At 38.0% G+C, this 22,778-nt stretch overlaps 1 protein-coding gene across 3 annotated transcripts in view; it reads left to right on the top strand.

Annotated features, from left to right (window-relative positions):
* Positions 1 to 7,724: 7,724 nt before the first annotated feature.
* Positions 7,725 to 22,778, top strand: part of NAALADL2 (N-acetylated alpha-linked acidic dipeptidase like 2) — a 1,063,610-nt gene continuing 1,048,556 nt past the window's right edge. For all 3 annotated transcript variants that reach the window (XM_060011115.1, XM_060011116.1, XM_060011114.1), the window contains exon 1: positions 7,725 to 8,092. In XM_060011115.1, the coding sequence (XP_059867098.1) occupies positions 8,050 to 8,092 (43 nt within the window). In that variant the 5' untranslated portion in view covers positions 7,725 to 8,049. The remainder of the gene's footprint in view (positions 8,093 to 22,778) is intronic.

The following is a 22,778-nucleotide window of genomic DNA, read 5'->3' as shown; positions in this document are numbered from 1 at the left end:
ATCTTGGGCCTCATTGGTTCTAACCAGCTTATTGTCATATCCTCAATGGCTATGTCATTCTTTTAAAGGTGGTGCCCTTCCCTCCTGTCTCACTAATAGGAGGAATTCCATCTCAAGTTCATTTTTTCAAAACATTGTGAATTTTTAAATATTATAAGTTTTGATTTGTCATCAATCTCAAGTAACTAATGAGTTTCTTAGGTTTTAGGAAAACTAAAGAAATTAATAGCTCTCTCAAAGTGGAAATCTGGTAATGTACAGGACACTTTATGAAAGAGGTGTAGGGGAGGAGGAGAAAACTTTTTTTCTTTACTCCCCTAGGTTCAGTGGCTGAGGGCCCTGCAAATTAAACTGACAAAATAACAAGAGAGAAAAAAATAATTACATGCGTATGTACACACGTTTGTACAGGGAGCTTGCACAGGCATGTGATTCTAGGAGTCAGAATTTGAATCATATATCCTCTTAGGCTAGGCAAAGGAGAAAGGATTTAAAACAACTGGGGGAGGGAGGTAAGTTATAGGAAGATGAGGGGAGGAATTGTATTGTAAAATAATGGTTATTTAGCAGGTTTATCATGCAGATAAGAGTCTGCTCTGGTGCTAAGAGCTGTCTCCAGAGTAGTTCTCTTCCTGGCAAGGGAGAGGGAGACACCGTTACAAATGGACACTTATGTCCCGCTTTTAAACAGAAAGGGGGGAAGGCAGAGACCTGATTGCCTTCAGCTCAAAACAATCAGTATGCCAAAGTGGCATATTTGGGAGTGGCATGTTCTGGCCTCTTCAGAGGGAAGCAGGAGTACTAGAAACATTGTGAATTAATCATCTCCCTTATGCTCTTTATTAATTCTATTTTAAAGTTTTTGGAGGAAGATGAAATATAATTGTGTTATGTTTTCAATTAACCAATCATTAAGTGTTTACTAAATGCTTATAAATCTGGCAGGTCTAAAAATAGCAACTAAAAAATGCTCTAAATGTGTGCCTTGAGAGTTGGAAGACAAGGCCATGTTTGCCCTGCATATTTTTAAAGATACTAAGGAAATAAAAATTAATTGATAGGGTAAAGGAAGACTAAAGGTTTTAGAAGAGGTGTGAGGGCCATGATGAAATAAGTATTTAAATCTAACTTTAGCCATGGCGGGCCTATCTTTATGTTTATGTTTATTCATGCTTAAAATTGCTCACATGTTGTGAGTCCCTCGTTGCCCAGGGTGATCAGATACCACATTTTCCAGTGTCATCCTGGGACTCTTTTTTCCTGTATAGATTTTTTCCCATTCAGCCTATTATTCTGAAAAAAATCTGTCTAGAGAATCTATGTTTATCCCTCTTCATTTGTTCTCTTTTTTTTTTTTTTTTTCTCATTTTGTAAATCTGGTCACCATAGGAAAGACAGCAACCATTCACTTTAGAGAGAGTCTATTTTAAGTACTAGCTGCTGGGGGAAGGTTAGAGACTTTAATCCTTCATCTCCTCCTTTTCTCTAACAATGCTAGCTGGTAGGTAGTCAGCGGGAAAGTAGAAGAGAAGCTTTCAGAAAGAAAACATTCTCTGTAGAAAGTAGTGGCCCATTATGATGTTGAACAAAAGTAGTTCTCCTGGAATCATTTTTCTAGGAAAGCTTGTTATGCCACTTGACTTTATTAAAAAATAATAATAATAAATAAATAAATAAATAAAAAGAAGAAAGAATAGGAAAAAAGAAAAGAGATAAACTAATTTTTCTTTGATCCCCCATAATTAATTTGTTATTGTTGACTACTACTTTTGTTGATACTTCATGAATTCAAACCATAGCATAGTGTTAATTTTAATAAGTGTCATAGTTACTGTGTTTATTTTGGACATGTTCATCTATTATTGATATTTTAAGATATTAAGGGAAAGGAGTGGAATGTTTGTAAAGACTTAAGAAACCTGACCTTTTACCTCAGCTTCACCCTAGAAGAGGAAGCTGTTACCCCCTGAACAGCTGCTACATGTTTTTTTCATTTAGTTAGTATTTGCCAAATCCCTGTAGCACAGTTGGCATTAATTGCTGTCTTTTTTTTTTTTTTCTTTTTTTTTTGAGGCTATAGTGAAGAGGCTAAAGACTGGAAGCTATTTTACCTCTCAGCATGAATGTGCTCTACTTTTTCATATTATCAGAGCTGTTTTAGATCAGTCTTTGTCATGGAGATGAAACTTCTGTTTTCGGGATTGGTCATTTCAGGGTGTTTTGAGGAAATAAAATTATCTCCAAGCTAATGATACCATTTAAGCATTTTCACTGCATTTTTAAAAGATGACAGAGATAAATCATTTTGTCACCTTGGTGTTCCTATTAAACCTTAGTGTTCTGGGGTTTTAGCTATAGATGTTTTTTTCTAGCTTTATTGTAGATTTTTAACATGCCCTAAAATTCTCAAATTGATAAGTTCACCATTCTGTGCTATATCAGGCAGTTAGCATGCATATTCCTTTGCTTTAATGCTCTTCTTTGGGCTCCTCTTGAGGGAGTTTTGCCAGTTTGTGGAACAATTGATTATTAGATTAGATTAGGCAAGTGTGTGTGTGTGTGTGTGTGTGTGTGTGTGCACGTGCACACGTGTGTGTATACCCTTCATTTTGTAGTTCCATGATAATAGTATTAAATATACAGTTAAACTTTTCTTAAACTATTTTCCCTTTTTCAGATGGTACTTAGATGGCTATCACAGCTAGTCTTCTTACTATAAGTAGACGCACGTGGATGAGGCTGAGATTGCTAACAAGAGTATATCACTTTAAAACCCTGGCATTTGAAGCCAAGATTTCACGGGATCCTCATAAAAAGTGCATAAATCATTACATCAATACACTCTGATTACAAGCTTGTATTTAGTGTTGTGTTACACAGCTCTTCCACAATCTGAAACAGCGCTGTTCCCAGCAGTAAATTAGAATGATTTGTAATATCAGTCCTACCTTACTTTCCACCTGGCACCTTCGTATGTCTGTTTTTTTTTATGTGAGTGTCTTAATAATGTGAAGCAACCTACAAACCATCAGTAACTGTTAAGCAACTCTGTTGTGTGTACATATGTGTGTTAGCATAAAATGTATATAGTTCCTTGGTTTCTTTGTTTAATAAAACTATAGTGGAAAGATCATTAAAATGACAATACTCTCCTTGCTATTAATTACAACTTATCTTGTTTCCTTGTTAACGGATGCTTCTTACTACTGGAGGAAATAAGTACTTTCTTGGCTCTCCATCAATATTAATTCTCTTAAGATTCTGTATGCAATCTTATGAAATAAAATTATAGAGAATTAAATGTTTAGTTATAGTAGTATTTAAAGGATACTTTTGCCCACCAGTCAATCCTGATACAGAGCACTGAGTAGGCCTTAATTTTCTTGACCAACTTTTTCTTTTATATTCACATGTATAGGGAAGTAAATATGTGCATATTACGTATTCAACTGTTTAGAATTTAGTATCAAGTGTGCTTGGGGATGTCAGAGAAGCCTGAGTTAAATGAACTGATTGTTAATGGAGGGTTAGGAGTCAGAAGGATGAAAAATTGTGGTGATAAAGGAGTGACATTATTGATTGGGCTGCTGTGAACATGGAAATAGCATGACTATGTTTTAGAAAAATCACTCTGGCAGATATAGAAAGGATGGATTAGAGGAAAGGAAGAATTCATTTTTAGGGAGTTACTGTCTTGGCAAGACATGATAATGGCCTCACCTGCAGGAAATGGAAAGTTAAGGAGGTGGATTTCAATGGCATTGAGCAGACTTAGTGACTATTTGGGGAATGGGGGAGGTTACAAGCAAGGATAAATCCTAAGTTTCTGTCCAGGGCAACTGGGTGGATAGTAATACCCAGATCCGGAAGAGAGGGGGTAAAATGTTTTGGACCAGCACTCCCAAGCATGAGAAAATCTTTATTTTTACCCATTGTTCTTGTATAGTACGTGCTCTTTCCTCCACCCCACCCCTGCTTACCTAGCTCTCTCCTTTCTAGGACTCAAAAGTATTTAGCACTTATGAGGAGCGGGAATCACCCTAGGAATTCTTGGCTGCAACCGACCAACAATGTGTGATGAATAAGGGCTGTATTTTACGCAGATGAGTTTCTCAGGTGGTAAGAGTTGTCTCCAGGAGCAGTTCTCTTCCTGGTAGGGAGACACTTTTCCAAACAAAAATTTCCTGTATAAATTTAGGATACTCTGTTTTTAGATAGTAAGGGGAAGTAAAGAGCTTTTCCTGAGTCTGCTCATTCTCAATTGCTTTTAGCTCAAAACATTCTTATACCCTGCAAGCACATCTACCTAATTCTTGGAACTGTAATCTCAAAGATCTGTCCTGGTTGCTGAGCCTGGAATTTCCTTCCAATGATGGTTTGCAGGATTGCAGTTTTGAGAGGTTCTAATCCTTTTCTCTCTAGCCTTTTCTCTCCATGGATATCTATGCTTTTGATCAAGTTGTTGTTCTACTTGTGTTATACATTTTACTGTGAAAATGAGTACCATGTTTCTGTAATTATTGCACGTATTGTGACATTTTACATACCCAGTGTCCCACGTTCCATAGCATACGATGCCAACATTTATAACTTTGAGTAATTACTTCATATTTTTTTTGCAAATCTTCACATATATCTTCCCTTGAAAATCAGAACTAAATAATCAATAACTAACTACCCACAACAAATTTAAACTGTAACATTGGTTTCTTCTTTGTTTGTAGTTCTAGGTAGAACCCTTAAAATGAGTGATAAAGGATAGCATTTATAACACTATCTTTTGCCCACTCTCTCCTTGGAGTGTTTTAGAAATACAATGTTGAAAATACAAATAGGTGATGTGGCTGGAAGTCTTGTTTTTTATTATGTCACCTAAGTTGTTTAAAAAATGTGCACAGTAGTTTTTATAGCAAAGTCTCAGAATGCGTATAAAGGACACATTCACTCTTAGAGGCGTTCTTTCAAAGACTTTGAATTTTTTTCTTAATAATTATATTAGTTTCTTCTTCACCATTCAGTGAAGCTATTCTGCCTAATGCCACTCGTGCCTTTTGTTTTTGGTGCCTGTGTGTGTGTGCTAAACTAATGCATACATTTTTTTTTTCTCTTTCATCTACCTCTTTTAACTTTGATTTTTTTTTTCTTTTTGGAAATTCTCATGAGTGTCCTCATGAGACATGTCCTTCTAGCTCTTAGTTATTTGCTCTGTTTTTTTTAAGTATTATTTATTTATTTATGTTTGGCTGCGTTGGGTCTTCGTTGCTGCACGCAGGCTTTCTCTAGTTGTGGCGAGCAGGGGCTACTCTTCCTTGTGGTACACGGGCTTCTCAGCAGTGGCTTGTCTTTGTTGTGGAGCACGGGCTCTAGGCACACGGGCTTCAGTAGTTGTGGCACGCAGGGGCTCAGTAGTTGTGGCTTGCAGGCTCTAGAGCACAGGCTCAGTAGTTGTGGCACACTGGCTTAGTTGCCCCACAGCATGTGGGATCTTCCTGGACCAGGGCTCGAACCCATGTCCCCTGCACTGGCAGGTGGATTCTTAACCAATACGCCACCAGGGAAGTCCCTAGTTATAACTAACCTACTTCCCCCTCCCATCTCTTTTCATTTTTGAAATTTAATTTGTCGTTTTTCCCTCCTCGAATATCTTCCATCATATTCTTTGCTAAGCAATGTTCTTTTCTTTGAGATCCTTTAATTCACCCTTTTTGATGATGGTAATTTATTCATCTTTACAATATTTGTTGAAGGCATAGTATGTGGTTGAAACTGTGCTAAGGTGCTAGGGATGTAGTGATGGACACAAAAAGGCTCTCTGACATACACCTTTTAAGGACAGAAATAATTAAGCTGTACATATAGTACAAGGTGATAAGAGCTGTGGCTGAATGAAAAGTTCTGAGTTGTTAAGGGACCTCTGGAAGCACATAGAAGAGACTTCAACCAAGATTGGATTGAAGAATTCCTGCATGTGAAGTAGTCAGGCAAAGGGGACATGATGAAGGCAGAAGTTTTCCAGGGAGCCATGGCCCAGGAGAGAGGGAGAGTGAGAGATCGAGAGCGAGAGCGAGAGATCGAGAGCGAGAGTGAGAGCGAGAAAGTATGTGTTCAGGGCCCTTTATTAGTATTGAAACTGTTTCACTATGTATATTTATGTTACTTTCTGTGCAGCTACAAAAACTTTGGAGGTTTCTGTTTATGTTTTACCTCTGCTCAAAAATAGGACTTCTCTATTCTACTTTCGTAATAACTTCCCACATGCCATAATTCAGCTGGTAGATAATCGGTGATTTATACCCGCTATTGACTAATTTTAGGTGCCTGGGGCAGGTATGTAAATGCATTTCCAGGTTTGTGAGTGAGAATTGATATGTGTGTTTCTCCTTTTATGGGGAAGTCAGAATGTGATGATTATAGTGTTTTATTGGCAAACATTCAATTTCAGTTTACTTTCGGTAAAGAACGGGCTGGATATATATATTACATTATGCAATTGTGCTAGGCAAAGACTGCTTTAATCTGGAACAAACCATAACCTGGATTTTAAATCAGAGGTTTATGACATTATGAAGATAAAATGGGCCTTAATTAATAAATGGTCAGCTCATTTTATAGATGAAGAAACTGAGACCTAGAGAGGTTAATGAAAGAAAGAACTGTAAATTAACTGTGATGAGGATTTGTGTGTGTGATGTTTGTTTTTATTCTGATACTTTTGAGAATAACTATTCTACTTGTTTGCCATTTCTTTTGTTTACATAACTTATATAATCATTTTTTCATTAATAATCGAGCAGACATAGTGTATAGATTACTTTTAAGTTGAAAATTAAAGAACTATTAAAGTAGGAGATGTTTGAACCACAGATTTTTTTTTTTTTAACTAGTGTGACCAAAACTAAAAGTTAAGGAATTCTAGAGGAAGGAAGTAGAGATTGTTTTGTATTCAAATGTCTTATGGGAGAGCTTAAATAAATTGACTTATTTTTGTCATCTACTTCCTCTCTTGTAAATGAATAAATTTCTAAGTGTTGCTCATCTTTGCTAGGGATTTTTTTTTTGTTTGAGGCAGAACAGTTTAACTTAATATCACTATGTTTCTATTTAAAAGGCAATGTAAATATCAGTATCCTTCTTTAACCAGTGAGGACCTTGAGGGGCTCTAAGATTGGATAAAATCATTTCTTTAAGGTCTCTCAGTTAATAAGTAACAGCTGATGTCAGAACATAGTGACATCAGTGCTCTGGTTCCACATTCTTTCCATCCCTCAGAAGGAGAGGAACAAGAGGAGGGAGTAAGAAGAGAAGGAAGAGGGTGTAGGAGGAAAAGGAAGAAGAGGAGGGGTGGAGAGAGGAGGAAGAATGTTGCTTGTGTTTATTATTCACAATATTTAGCACAGTCATACATTATTGCTTTGAATCTTTATAACAATCTTCTGAAATTGGTATTTTACATTTTTTTCCCCAATATACAGTTGAGGAAACTGAGTCTCAAATAAGTTATATTCCTCGTTCATAGTTACACGGCTAGTACTAGAGCTACTCCAAAGCCTGTCTTTCTACCACTGCACAAAACTGATTCCCATGCTGTCACTTATTTCCCTGTATTTTTTTTAATGGACACTGCAAATGTCACTTTAAATTTTATTTTATTTCTATATGAGAAGCAGATTGGGAACAGTAACAAACAAACAAAACTCTGGCTCTGCACCATGGTGTGTTGAACACTATTTGGAGGGGGGAAGTGTAGAAACGTTTCTGGACTAAAGTGAAAGTTGGGAATTAAAAGTTAACATCAAAATTGAAACAAAGCCACATTTTGTGAAGTGCACGCTAATAGCAGTCCATTCGATCAAAGGATGTGATCTCACTTCACAGTAAAACAGGTCCTGCAAGCCCAGGTAACTCAGGAAGCAGAATGGTAATTATTCACAGAAGAAAGCAGGTAGTATACTGTTACATTACTACAGGAGAAAGTCAGAAGGTCACAAAGCTTACAGGGTAACTGACACAACTGAAACTGCTTGGCCCCCTTTAAAAAGAAATAATAAAATGGGAGAGAATGAAGCAAATTTACCTAACACAGCTTTGCAAGGTAAGTGCCAACAGCTTCTGAAATGGTAGCAATCAGACGTGTAAGTGGTGTCGATTACAAAGTGTGTGTATGTGCTTGCGCGCACCTCCCCCCTCCACCCCGCTGAGTTTCGAGGTGTGCTTTGAAGGTGGGAAAAGAGGTGGGGATTGTTGTTTCTGAAGAAGCAGCTGTGTCGGTTTTGCTCAACTACTCAACCTACACAGAAACACCACTTTGGTGGAGTAGGGAAAGCCTTATCGTTACTCCCCACTGTAGTGCTGGAGAAATGGTACAACCTACTTCCAGTGCATTTTCATGTTAAACTTTTGCTCGCATTGGAAGAATATCGATTTGTGTCTCTGTGGGATTTTAATTTGTAATCAGATTTTACCATCTCTGGGGTTTACCAGCTAAGTGTCCTTGTAATTAATATAACCATTTTTTTAAAGGTAGAAAACAAGTCTCGGAGGGCAGCATATCGTTAGGGAGAGCAGTTGGTTTTACAGGTTTTACTTCATCAGATACCTTTGTCCTTTGAAGGGACTGGCTTTGTTGACATTGGCTTGACTAGGCTTATATGGTTAGGCTTGTTGATAGACACAAATACAAGTTCTCTTAACGCTTTCCACTTTTTTGAATGAAGAAAGTTCCTTTTAAAAAAAGAAATAGAAAATGGGCTGAATGCGTATTTGTTGCCATGATTTCTAGTAGTCTTCTCTCTTATGAATTATTTACCACCTTTACAAGTGACATTTTGAACAAGGTATTTTTTAAAAATCTACTTGATAATGATATTTTTATTTGTTTAATTATGTTCTTGTGAAGCTACCAACAAGAAAATCCCCAAACTACTCAGTTTTCCATTAAGTACACATAACCAAACATGTAAGTATATCTGTGAAATACAGCACACCTGAGAATAACAATAAGATGATCATAGACATGCCTGGTCATAAAAGTATATCACCCATTTTTATAGAGTTAAATAATCTTCCAGAATACCTGTTTTTTTCTTTATTTTCTTTAATTCTTTCTCTACCTATCTTGCTTAAGAATCCCAGAATTTTATTTCTATTTTTGCAGGTTTCCTAAAAAAATTTTTTTGGAAATATTGCATAAAATGCTATCAAAATCATTTTTAACTTAAAGATTAATTTTAAAAGTTATTTAGTGCATTCTATTGAAGAAAAACAAGGTAAAAGGCTCATTCAGTATAACTCTATGAAATAATTTGTTTGTATGTGTTTTATGGACAAAATGATATTATGTACGTGATTATTACATATACCTTAACTGTCTCTGCAGTATTTTTCTGTGGAAAAGTATATGGGAGGCATATAGGTTGTTAAAGTTGCTCGTATAATAATGATTTTGTATCAGATGTATATGACTGTTTGGCAGCCCCCTGAATAGCTCATCCTAGACCTTGTGGGTTCGTCCCCTGAGTCTGTGTTTGGGATTGAAATAAACTGAGGAGTAACCTGGCCTCTCCCCTCTCCCCTTATCATCCCTCTTTGTGTCAGAATCAGAGGTAATATTTGCTTCTTATTTTAGAGTCCTAGATTGTGTATAGATCTTCTGTTGTTTTGGGTTTTTTTCTTTTCTTTTCTTCTGGCCCTTTTATGTATGTTATGATTCTGGTAATATGTTCCACTGTGGAAGGGTAAATTTCCCTTCCTCCTATCTACTGACTTTTCCAATTATTTACAGAATTAATAATTAGCATATATCAGAAAAACATGCATAAAATTTAAAACAAGAGCTATGATAAATAATTTGAATGTCATGGTTTGAGTTAGAAAACAATGTGCCTTGGTTCATAGTTGGGGAATACTTGTGAAATCAGTTCTATCCTGGGGTATTTTCCTTTGTGCACTCTGAAAACTTTTCAGTAGGAATGTGTACTCTTCTGATCTTATCTGAGTTGAAATGCATCCTTGGTAGGTCTACAAATAGTTCAGATCTATCTTCTTGGAGTGTTGAAATGCTTCCATTCCAGACATATTTGCCTTAAGATTATTAAGTGAACCTATTAATCAGTGAGAATTAATGAGAAACAAAGGTGCTTCACCTTGGTTTGAAATTATTTTTGGATTTTTTTTTATATATATAAAGGAAAGCGGTGTGGAGATAACTTGTACCTTTACTTGTATGTGTGAATGTAAGAGATTTTTGATGTTTGTTTAATATCTTATAAGACAAATCAGGATATATCCTGGAGTCTTTATTTATGGGTTGCTCTAACAGTATTTTCTATGCAATACCCTGTCCTATATCTGAGCTTGAGTTTAAAAATTACCAAAGTAAATGAAAAAGACATTTTGAAATGTTGTTTAATCTTGCCTTTGACTTAACAGCATTTATAAAAGATTCTGAAGTTCTCTAAAATAATACTAATTATTGTCAGCTCTGCTTACAAATGAGTGTTCTCTAATAGAAATGACTATATTCAAGTGTTTTGTACATTCAACCTATGGGTGATAGGTTTAAGAGTTTTGGCTATGAAGATAATAAGTAGATAATAAACAGAGGATTTTCATTAGAACTCCATCTTGTGCCTTGAATAATGGTTTTCTAAGGCCATGTATCTAGATTGTCTAGATTCATTGGACCATCTCTAATTACAACTTGGAGCGCTGGCCATAGACGTTCAGAAATTATTCATTTTAGCACTACATCCTTTAGGTCTCTGACCCATTATTATACCCAGGGAGCTGGTTGATTGTGCCCTGGTTAGTGGAGCCCTTAAGCTATCAACAGTTAATGTTTCCAATGGTATTGGGAACCTATCTTTTCCTGAATGAGAGTGAAATCTTTCCAAGGTTATCTTCAGCTTAATGTGAACAGATCTCAATTATCTTTTCAAGTATAAGAAGCAAACTCTCCCTTTCAGTCTCAATGATACAGTAACTCCACAGACATTTATGTAAAAATTTCTCACATGAAGGTTCATAATATTCTCTGGATTCATAAAATAGAATTATCTTGGGGAGGAGAGAATACTAGAAAAAATGTTTTCTAATTTTTGAAAATACAAATAAAATGTACAAATCATATGGCATCAGGAATAGGGGTAAGTGCTTTCTGAGCATTGTTATTTGCTGAGGAAAGAAAGCAGAATTTCCTTACATAATATCTATAAACACATGTACCACTGAGTGGCACGTTGTCAGTTTGTGACAGTAGTGAAAGGCCATGGCTGGGATGACGGGAGGGTGGAATCTCCCTTCTTGGCCGGGAGTTATCTGGAAAATGCCTTAGGCTAAGGCTCTCAAAAGGCTACCCTTGGGCACGTAAGGGACCCTTACCTATTGTCTCTCAGGAAGGACAGGCATTTTCTGCTTCTCCCAGGGTTCTCATTAACAGGCAGGGCAGACCCTAATCAGAACTAAAATAAATAAATAATAAGGGAAAGACTCTCTCACTACCCAGCTGTGTTCCTCGTCCACCGAGTCCCTCCTACCTCAGGAACTCAGCCCCATGAGCTCTTCTTTCTCTCCTCCTCTTCCTTGGTCAAAACATGTCCAAGGCCACATGCCTCTTTGTAAAGAATATGAGATACTAATGTATCCTCAGAATTATTTGAATAACAGGAATCTGAGTTCTGTGCCAGAACAACCTTGTGAGAGGAGGTTTCTTTGAGTGGGGTCTCCCCTGGGCTACTCAACACAACCTCATCACTCAGGCTGCCTACTTCTCTGCTGCTCGGATGTTTTCCAGCACCTTCTAATTAAAGCCCTTCTTCTTACCTTAGTTCTTCTTAGTTCTCTAGATTTAGGAAACCCCTATTCTAAAGGCTACGAAAGACTAGAACTCAAGTGGAAAAGATGTTTCCAAGTACAGAAGGTTGGCTAGACTGTTTCAAATGCAAGGCCAGTTCTAGGTAGCCGTCAGCAGAGAGGAGAACTCTTCACCAACTCACTGAGGGAGAATTTGGCTGTCAAAGCTAGGGAAAAGAAATCTGTAGAATGTTAACATTTTCAAGGTAGAGAGGAGCTTAGAGGGCCTCAAGTCCAAAATTTTTACCTTGTAGAGAAGCGAACAGAGATCCTTTGAAGGTACAAAAATTTCCCTTGGTTTCTCAGAAGCAGTTGCCAGAACCCAGATCTCCACCCTAGCTGCCTAAAGCCTATAATTGGATGGAGGAATTTGGCACATTATTTTCTAGGGGTATTTACTTTCCTATTTCAAGAAGGGAAATCAGGCTTGTAAATGCTTTCCATATTGACATATTTAGTTTCTACAGTCATCACCTGGAAATCGTTGTCCAGTATTCAGTCTGGCTTTTATAGGACTGCTCCATCCAGGCTCGGGTTCTCTCTTGACTCCAAAGAAGTTACTTTGGCTTTTGAGACATTTACTTATCTTTCATCACAACAAGGAGGAATTGGCTTGAAATTCCATAGGCACATGCAACAGATGTTTCTCATGATACAGCCATTTTTTAAAAGAAATTATACTTATTCTGTTTGGCTAGTGTAAGAAAAAAAAAAAATCCAGGTGGGAACGTGCCTTAGTGTCTGTGCTTCTCAGTTGCAACCCAAGGGTAGCAGTACTGCATACCCCAACCAGTTATACTGGCTTGGTGTGCATGTTTACTTTCTATGATGGGAAAAATATTTCTGCGTTCATCATCATAAACCATGCCTGTGAGTGCTTTGAAAGCTTTCTAAAACTCCAAAGAGAACTCACCAGTTTGTGAATCTTCCTTCCCACCCAATAGAACTTTAATAGCATTTTCAATTAAGAGAAGTGCACAGAGGTCTTGTGTAACCTATTTGTTTTCTAGGAGGAAGCTTTCACCAGCTCTGAGTGAGAGGCTGGTATACTTGAAAACCTGAGGCACTTTGGAAATGAAATTTAGATATTGAGGTAACAGGGCATTTTGGAGTTGAAATTTCCAGAAGCTCTGCTGGAGAGGTCTTATAATCTAAGGACAAAATCAAGCATAATCGGAGCAAGTAAAATTGCAGAGAATGTCAAGGCATGAAATCCCAAGTGAGTCTGACCAAAGGGTGTAGGCAAAAGAGCATGAGAAGATGGATTGGGGACTTTTCCCAAGTACAAGGCAAAGAACCCTTGCAGCAGGCAAACAGGTATTGTTATAAAGCAGGTATTGTTATAACCACAGACACATATCTAGGAATTTATAGAGAAATCTAGGAATTTATAGACAGTTTCATAGAGGAGATATGATGTGAACTGACTCTGGACAAAATAAGTGGCAGAAAGAAGAAAGTCTTTCCTGGCAAAATGAACAGCAGACAAAAGGCATAGAAATTGTATCTGTCCATGCATTTACTTGCTTTATTTTCTACTCTTATTGAAAACAAAGGATTTTCCAAAAATTATTATAGTAGAGCCTTGAACAACATGGGTTTGAACTGCACAGGTATACTCATATGTGGACTTTTTTCACTTAATACATACTACAGTACTACACAATCTGAAATTGGAACTCGGTTTGGAACCACAATCTGGAGGGCTGTAGGGCCCACTGTAAAGTTGTCTGTGGATTTTCAACTTTATGGGGGGTGGGGGAGTTGTTGCTCCTAACCTCTGAGTTGTTCAAGGGTCACTGTACTTTGAAATAGGCTACAAATAAATAAACCTAATAAAAAAATAAGGTTAAAATAATATAAGTTAAAATTTATATGTAAAATGTATGCCAAAACGTTCTAAACAGCTACCAGTCACAAATTTGCTTTCAAGCTTCCTAGCAGCCAAAAGAAAGTAAGATATTGGTTTTAAGATTAATGGTGTGCAAACCATACAAAAATGTGGCAGTTATTCAGGAGAGGCATAGATTTCTTGATTAGACATGGTGATAGAAGTCAAAATTATTTCTACAGATGACAGGAGACAGGCCTAATTAGAAGAAAGGTTTTTATTCGGCAGCAATGAGACATAAAGGTAAAAGAATTATAGAGATAAAGAAAATAGTGTTATTTAACTCATCTCAGAATCTTCACATGGATGATTTTCTTTGAGCCCCTTAAGCTGCTGCACTGTCCTATCAGATGTTTGTCAGAAAAAAAAAAAATTCTGCAGAAAAAATTTCAAACGTATAATAAGTGTGAAAATAAAAAGACATAAAAAGAAAACAAAAGAATATTGAAGAAATATAGACTTTATAAAAACTAAGTTTACATGATTTAAACATTCACACTTAAAATTTCAGAATATAAAAAATAGGTCATTTTGAAAGTTAGGCTGCTATATATATTTTATAAGCATGTGGTATTATGCAAGTATCTCTCCTGGAGTGGATTTTATGTGGGTGTTGTGTGTTCATGTTGGTTAATGAAGGGTTTAGTACAGTCACTGTGACAGGTTTGGTGGTGGGGCCGTGGGTAGTAGGTAGGTCAGGGATAGAGAGTAACAGTAAAGAAGAGCACATTGGTATTGATAATATTCATGTTGCATTGTAAATCTACTTTAAAGACTTTAATCTGTAAACTTCAGGTACAATAAGGTAATAATGTTGCCTTAAGTTTTTATTTTCCATACATTTAAACAATAATTTGGGGGAAAAATTTAATGAGAACATAGTAATGGTTTTTCATTCTTTCTTTTTTTGTCGTTTTTAAACATCTTTATTGTAGTATAATTGCTTTACAATGGTGTGTTATTTCTGCTTTATAACAAACTGAATCAGTTATACATATACATATGTCCACATATTTCTTGATCTTGCGTCTCCATCCCTCCCACCGTCCCAATCCCACCCCTCTAGGTGGTCACAAAGCACAGAGCTGATCTCCCTATGCTAGGCGGCTGCTTCCTACTAGCTATCTATTTTACGTTTGGTAGTGTATATATGTCCATGCCACTCTCTCACTTTGTCCCAACTTACCCTTCCCCCTACCCATATCCTCAAGTCCGTTCTCTAGTAGGTCTGTGTCTTTATTCCCATCTTGCCCCGGGCTCTTCATGACCATTGTTTTTCTTTTTTTTTTCTTTTTAGATTCCATATATATGTGTTAGCATATGGTATTTGTTTTTCTGACTTACTTCACTCTTTATGACAGACTCTAGGTCCATCCACCTCACTACAAATAACTCAATTTCGTTTCCTTTTATGGCTGAGTAATATTCCATTGTATATCTATGCCAAATCTTCTTTATCCATTCATCTGTCATTGGACACTTAGGTTGCTTCAATGTCCTGGCTATTGTAAATAGAGCTGCAATGAAAATTGTGGTACATGACTCTTTTTGAATTATGGTTTTCTCAGGGTATATGCCCAGTAGTGGGATTGCTGGGTTGTATGGTAGTTCTATTTTTAGTTTTTTAAGGAACCTCCATACTGTTCTCCATAGTGGCTGCATCAATTTACATTCCCACCAGCAGTGCAAGAGGGTTCCCTTTTCTCCACACCCTCTTCAGCATTTATTGTTTGTAGATTTTTTGATGATGGCCATTCTGACTGGTGTGGGATGATATCTCATTGTAGTTTCAATTTGCATTTCTCTAATGATTAATGATGTTGAGCATTCTTTCATGTGTTTGTTGGCAGTCTGTATATCTTCTTTGGAGAAATGTTTATTTAGGTCTTCTCCCCATTTTTGGATTGGGTTTTTTGTTTCTTTGATACTGAGCTGCATGAGCTGCTTGTAAATTTTGAGATTAATCCTTTGTCAGTTGCTTCATTTGCAAATATTTTCTCCCATTCTGAGGGTTGTCTTTTGGTCTTGCTTATGGTTTCCTTTGCTGTGCAAAAGCTTTGAAGTTTCATTAGGTCCCATTTGTTTATTTTTGTTTTTATTTCCATTTCTCTAGGAGGTGGGTCAAAAAGGATCTTACTGTGATTTTCTACCAATGTTTTCCTCTAAGAGTTTTAGAGTGTATGGCCTTACATTTAGGTCTTTAATCCATTTTGAGTTTATTTTTGTGTACGGTGTTAGGGAGTGTTCTAATTTCATTCTTTTACATGTAGCTGTCCAGTTTTCCCAGAACCACTTATTGAAGAGGCTCTCTTTTCTCCACTGTATATTCTTGCCTCCTTTATCAAAGATAAGGTGACCATATGTGTGTGGGTTTATCTCTGGGCTTTCTATCCTGTTCCATTGATCTATATTTGTTTTTGTGCCAGTACCATACTGTCTTGATTACTGTAGCTTTGTAGTATAGTTAGAAGTCAAGGAGCCTGATTCCTCCATCTCCGTTTTTCTTTCTCAAGATTGCTTTGGCTATTCGGGCTCTTTTGCATTTCCACACAAATTGTGAAATTTTTTGTTCTAGTTCTGTGAAAAATGCCAGTGGTAGTTTGATAGGGATTGCATTGAATCTGTATATTGCTTTGAGTAGTACAGTCATTTTCACAATGTTGATTCTTCCAATCCAAAAACATGGTATATCTCTCCATCTATTTGTATCATCTTTAATTTCTTTCATCAGTGTCTTATAATTTTCTGCATACAGGTCTTTTGTCTCCTTAGGTAGGTTTATTCCTAGATATTTCATTCTTTTTGTTGCAATGGTAAATGTGAGTGTTTAGGTCTTTTCCTTCTCTTGTGTTTCCTGCCTAGAGAAGTTCCTGTAGCATTTGTTGTAAAGCTGGTTTGGTGGTGCTGAATTCTCTTAGCTTTTGCTTCTCTGTAAAGGTTTTAATTTCTCCGTCAAATCTGAATGAAATCCTTGCTTGGTAGAGTAATCTTGGTTGTAGGTTTTTCTCCTTTATCACTTTAAATATGTCCTGCCACTCCCTTCTGGCTTGCAGAGTTTCTGCTGAAAGATCAACTGTTAACTTTATGGGGGTTCCCTTGTGTGTTATTTGTTGTTTTTTCCTTGCTGCTTTTAATATTTTTTCTTTGTATTCAATTTTTAATAGTTTGATTAATATGTGTCTTGGCATGTTTATCCTTGGATTTATCCTGTATGGGATGCTCTGTGTTTCCTGGAGTTGATTAACTATTTCCTTTCCCATATTAAGGAAGTTTTCAACTATAATCTCTTCAAATATTTTCTCAGTCCCTTTCTTTTTCTCTTCTTCTTCTGGGACCCCTATAATTTGAATGTTGGTGCCTTTAATGTTGTCCCAGAGGTCTCTGACACTCTCCTCAATTCTTCTGGTTTTTTTTTTTTGTTTGTTTATTCTGCTCTGCATTAGTTATTTCCACTATTTTATCTTCCTGGTCACTTATCCGTTCTTCTGCCTCAGTTATTCTGCTATTGATCCCTTCTAGAGAATTTTTAATTTCATTTAATGTGTTGTTCATCACTGTTTGTTTGCCGTTTAGTTCTTCTAGGTCCTTGTTAAACGTTTCTTGTATTTTCTCCATTCTATTTCTAAGATTTTGGATCATCTTTACTATCATTATTCTGAATTATTTTTCAGATAGACTCTTTCCTCTTCATTTGTTATGTCTGGTTGGTTTTTGTCTGCTGTTTCATCTTCTGTGTGTTTCTCTGTCTTCTTATTTTGCTTAACTTACTGTGTTTGGGGTCTCCTTTTCGCAGGCTGCTGGTTCGTAGTTCCCATTTTTTTGGTGCCTGTCTCCAGTGGCTAAGGTTGTTTCAGATGGTTGTGTAGTCTTCCTGGTGGAGGGGACTAGTGCCTGTGTTCTGGTGGATGAGACTGGATCTTGTCTTTCTGGTGGGCTGGTCCACGTCTGGTGATGTGTTTTGGGCTTTCTGTGGCCTTATGATTTTAGGCAGCCTCTCTGCTAATGGGTGGGGTTGTGTTCCTGTCTTGCTAGTTGTTTGGCAAAGGGTGTCCAGCACTGTAGTTTGCTGGGCATTGAGTGGAGCTGGGTCTTGGCATTGAGATGGAGATCTCTGGCAGATTTTCACTGTTTGATATTACATGGAGCTGGGAGGTCTCTTGTGGACCAGTATCCTGAACTTGGCTCTCCCACCTCAGAGGCACAGCCCTGATGCCTGGCTGGAGCACCAGGAACCTGTCATCCACACGGCTCAGAATAAAAGGGGGAAAAGAAAGAAAGAAAGAAAGAAACAAGAAGATAGTATAAAATAAAGTATAGTATAATAAAATAGTTATTAAAATAAAAAATAATTCTTAAAAAAAATTTTTTAAATAATAAAAAAAGAAAGGATGAAAGAAGAGAGCAACCAAACCAAAAAACAAATCCACCAATGATAACAAGTGCTAAAAACTATACTTAAAATAAATAAATAAATAAATAAATAAAATAACCATGGGCAGCCAGAACCCTAGGACAAATGGTAAAAGCAAAGCTGTACAGACAAAATCACACACAGAATCATACACACTCACAAAAAGAGAAAAAGTGAACAAAATATATATATTGTTGCTTCAAAAGTCCACCTCCTCAATTTGGGATGATTCCTTGTCTATTCAGATATTCCACAGATGCAGGGTATGTCAAGTTGATTGTGGAGATTTTATCCGCTGCTCCTGAGGCTGCTGGGAGAAATTTCCCTTTCTCTTCTTTGTTCCCACAGCTCCTGGGGTTCAGCTTTGGATTTGGACCCGCCTTTTGCATGTAGGTTGCCTGAGGGCATCTGTTCTTCCCTCAGACAGGGTGGGGTTAAAGGAGCAGCTGATTTGGGAGCTCTGGATCACTCAGGCCTGGCGGCGGCAGAGGCCAACATGACGTTGCACCAGCCTGAGGCGGCCGTGTGTTCTCCCGGGGAAGTTGTCCCTGTATCCCGGGACCCTGGCAGTGGCGGGCTGCACAGGCTCCCAGGAGGGGAGGTGTGGAGAGTGACCTGTGCTCGCACACAGGCTTCTTGCTGGCTTTAGCAGCATCCTTTGCGTCTCATGCCCGTCTCGGGGGTCCACACTGATAGCTGCGGCTCGCGCCCGTCCCTGGAGCCCGTTTCAGTGGTGCTCTGAATCCCCTCTCCTCTTGCACCCTGAAACAATGGTCTCTTGCCTCTTAGGCAGGTTCAGACTTTTTCCCGGACTCCCTCCCGGCTAGCTGTGGTGCACTAGTCCCCTTCAGGCTGTGTACATGCAGCCAACCCCAGTCCTCTTCCTGGGATCCGACCTCCGAAGCCAGATCCTCAGTTCCCAGCCCCCACCCGCCCCGGCAGGTGAGCAGACAAGCCTCTCGGGCTGGTGAATACTGGTTGGCACCGTTCCTCTGTGCGGGAATCTCTCCGCTTTGTCCTCAGCACCCCTGTTGCTGTGCTCTCCTCCGCGGCTCCGAAGCTTCCCCGCTCCGCCACCTGCAGTCTCCGCCCGCGAAGGGGCTTCTAGTGTGTGGAAAAACCTTTCCTCCTTCACAGCGCCCTCCCACTTGTGCAGGTCCCGTCCCTATTCTTTTGTCTCTGTTTATTCTTTTTTCTTTTGCCCTACACAGGTACGTGGGAGACTTTCTTGCCTTTTGGGAGGTCTGAGGTCTTCTGCCAGCGTTCAGTAGGTGTTCTGTAGGAGTTGTTCTACACGTAGATGTATTTCTGATGTATTTTTGGGGAGGAAGGTGATCTCCACGTCTTACTCTTATGCCATCTTGAACCTCCTCCCCCTGTTTTTTCATTCTTGAGTCTGAGTTTTCATCAGTTTTAGGTTCATATTTTATATTATTTTCAGTTTATCATTTGATCTCTATGGATTTCCTTTAGGCATCATCTTTTTTCTAAATTACAAAACTAGTAATATTGCTTACATTTTTAGAAATTAGTAATTGCTAAGTTATGTTTATCAAAATACTTTTACATAACAACATAATTCCTAATGACATTGGTTAATAGAATGTTCTAGAAAGGTAGTCATCACATGAAATTTTCATAGGTTGATTAGTAAATAATTTGTTTTCATAATTACATAAATAAAAAGGAAAAAAACCCAGTATTCATTGGGTACTAAATTTAAGTGGAAATTTACTAAGCTTATTTGAATCTCACAACAATCTTGGCCTTTTCTCTTCCCCTCCAACAAGTACACTAAGGTGATTCCCCACTAAACCCTCTGCCTACTGGTAATGTCTGCTGAACTTCCTATGGTTTGTTCCTTCTTGTCATTCAATCATCAGATTAAATATCATCCCAGTGATTCTTTCTCTAGCCTCTCAAACTAAAGCAGCCCATCTCTGTCTTAATGCCTGATTTTAAATATCTTACCATGAGCCCTGTTTTTTTTGGGGGGGAGTGTATATTTGTTTATTGCCTATTTCCCTGCAATAAAATGTTCTCTCCCTGAGATAAAAGACCATGGCTGGCTGTATTTCTAGCCTAGAACCATAGCTAACACGTCCTTTATTTTTCAACAAGTATAAGTTTAATATGCTCAGAAAAAGCAAACATAAAATGCAAAATATTTGTGTCTAGCCAATTTACATTTGTTGTAACATGAAAATTAGTTGAGCATAAAGTAGCAGTCACTTAACATGGTAAAGACAAAGCAGAATGAAACAAGAAGACTTAATTAAAAATTGACAAATAAAGTGTTAAAATTGGAAAAGATCTTTGTCTATAATGATAGTTGACATAGAGTTTCTATTCTAAGATATGGGGAGCAGGGTCTTGTTCATTTTCATTTCCTCTGGTTCTGTGTTACAGTGACTTTGGTTGGGGTTAACTTCATGAGCTCTCAAAGAGTCCAAGTATGAAACTATGATGATGATGGTGCTGATGGAAGAAAACACTTAAGTGTATACTCTGTGCCAGGGACTGTTTCAAGTGTTCAACATTTATTATTTTATTGAATATTCATAACCATTTAATGAGGAGCATATGCTCAATAAATACAAATATAAATAATTATGTGACTATATTTGCCTTATATTTTCCTTCTGCTTTATTTCTAATTCATCTTCATCACTGTCATCATCTCATAGTGATGGAGAGCTGAGTTCATGTGATAATGATGGGATTTGACAAAAAATAAATGTGACATATACTTGAGGTTAAATTGGTGTTTGCTTGTATTAAATGCTGAAGGAGGAAGAGATTGTAAAAACTGGGTTTCTGGCTTAGGTGACAGAGAGAGTAGTATTGTTAACTGATTTAGGGAGTGTAGGATGGGGAATAGTTTAGGGGAGAGAAATATGAGACTTCTTTAGACAAAAATGATTTTAAGCTATAAGTTTAATTGTTGAAAATGTCCAGGACTTAAACTATTAAAACGAGACTAGACCTTGAGAAAGAGAACTAGGATGGAATTAAGGAGTTGGAAGTTATTAAACCTTAAGTCATAGATGACATTTTGGATAGATGAGATTGTACAGAGATGGGAGTTAAAGTAAGAAGAGAAGACTGATGGTAGAGTCTAGAGAACACTGACGTCTAAATCTGAGTAGAAATGAAAGAAAGTGAGATGGGGTCATGGGAGAGAGAGAAGATACAGATGACAGAATTTTGGGGGAAATGCACTGTGGGGGGGGTGGTTTCTATATAAGAAGGGTGAAATATGTCAAATGATGGAATAGTCGAGTAGCTTGGACTTGGTGATTCAAGCCTGGAATTAAGGTGAGACATGAGGAAGAAACAATTCGAAAATGATCAGGAATGAGGTCAAAGGAGGAGACAAAATTATAAAATCTAAGGAGCTTAAAATAGAAGTTCAATAGTTGTACCCTGGGAAATGACTGTTGTTAGGGAGTTGGAGAAAGAAAAGTGAACAAAGGAGGCAATTGCATCACAGCAGTTCTGTGAGTTAAGTATAATTTCCAGTTTTTGCAAATGAGGAAACACTGTCAGTGAGGGAGGGGATGAAGGTGCCAAAATAGAAGGAGTGTGTCTGATGAAGATGAGGACTTTGATCATTAGAACCACTTTAAGGAGCAGGAGGGCAGCTTTCTTTATATAAGGAAGAATAAGAGTGAGTATAATGACAGATTCCCCGGGTTACGGAGAAGAGTGGGTGATGGAACTCATGCCAATGGCCTCTGCATCTTTGCAGTCAAGGATGAGTTCATCCAGCCAAAAGTTGGGGTGGGGCTGGGTGTGGGGTATTGAATCCATGAAAGATAAATAAAAGGATTGACCAGAAGCAGCCTCAGTCACGTTAGACAGGAGATACTGTCAGTGAATGTGGGAAAGCAAGAGGAAAAAAAAGCAGCCTGACTATTAAGCTAGTTTTCACAGAGACATGAGTGAGTTTGTGTGAGAGTGAGTGTGTCTGTTTTATTGGCTTGTCTACAGATTTAGCTAGAGATGGTTATTTTGGAATACGTAGGCTTCCTCATTTAGCACACCCAATAAGCCTACTCTAGCTAGTGTTCTTCAGATTGCATGCCACTGCCCTATAGCAGAACTAGAAGAGAGAGCACATTTCATTACAAATCCATCCAGTTTTTTTGTTGTTGTTGTTTTGTTTTGTTTTGTTTTGTTTTGTTTTTGCTGTACGCGGGCCTCTCAGTGTTGTGGCCTCTCCCGTTGTGGAACACAGGCTCCGGATGCACAGGCTCAGCAGCCATGGCTCACGGGCCCAGCCGCTCCACGGCATGTGGGATCTTCCCGGACCGGGGCACGAACCCTGTCCCCTGCATCGGCAGGCGGACCCCCAACCACTGCGCCACCAGGGAAGCCCCATCCAGTTTTTGAAAAGCAATGGAACACCTAGGCTTGACTGCAAATCAGCTTTTGTAGTGGTATCTTCTCATCTATGTAACCTTTGCAAAGCACCAATATATACCACTAGCCGTATAGCAGGAATGTGACAAATGTATGGGACTTTGGGATGAGGGGGATGCACTTCCATTTGACTTTGTTTGAAGAAAGCAAAATGAGGTTGGGATCAATGTTTATTCACTCAAAGATTTCAAGACTCTTGGA

Source organism: Delphinus delphis, chromosome 4, assembly GCF_949987515.2.
Source record: "Delphinus delphis chromosome 4, mDelDel1.2, whole genome shotgun sequence".
NCBI classification, from domain to species: Eukaryota; Metazoa; Chordata; class Mammalia; order Artiodactyla; family Delphinidae; genus Delphinus; species Delphinus delphis.
The sequence above is the reverse complement of the archived record's forward strand: the minus strand, read 5'-3'. Positions and strand labels throughout refer to the sequence as shown.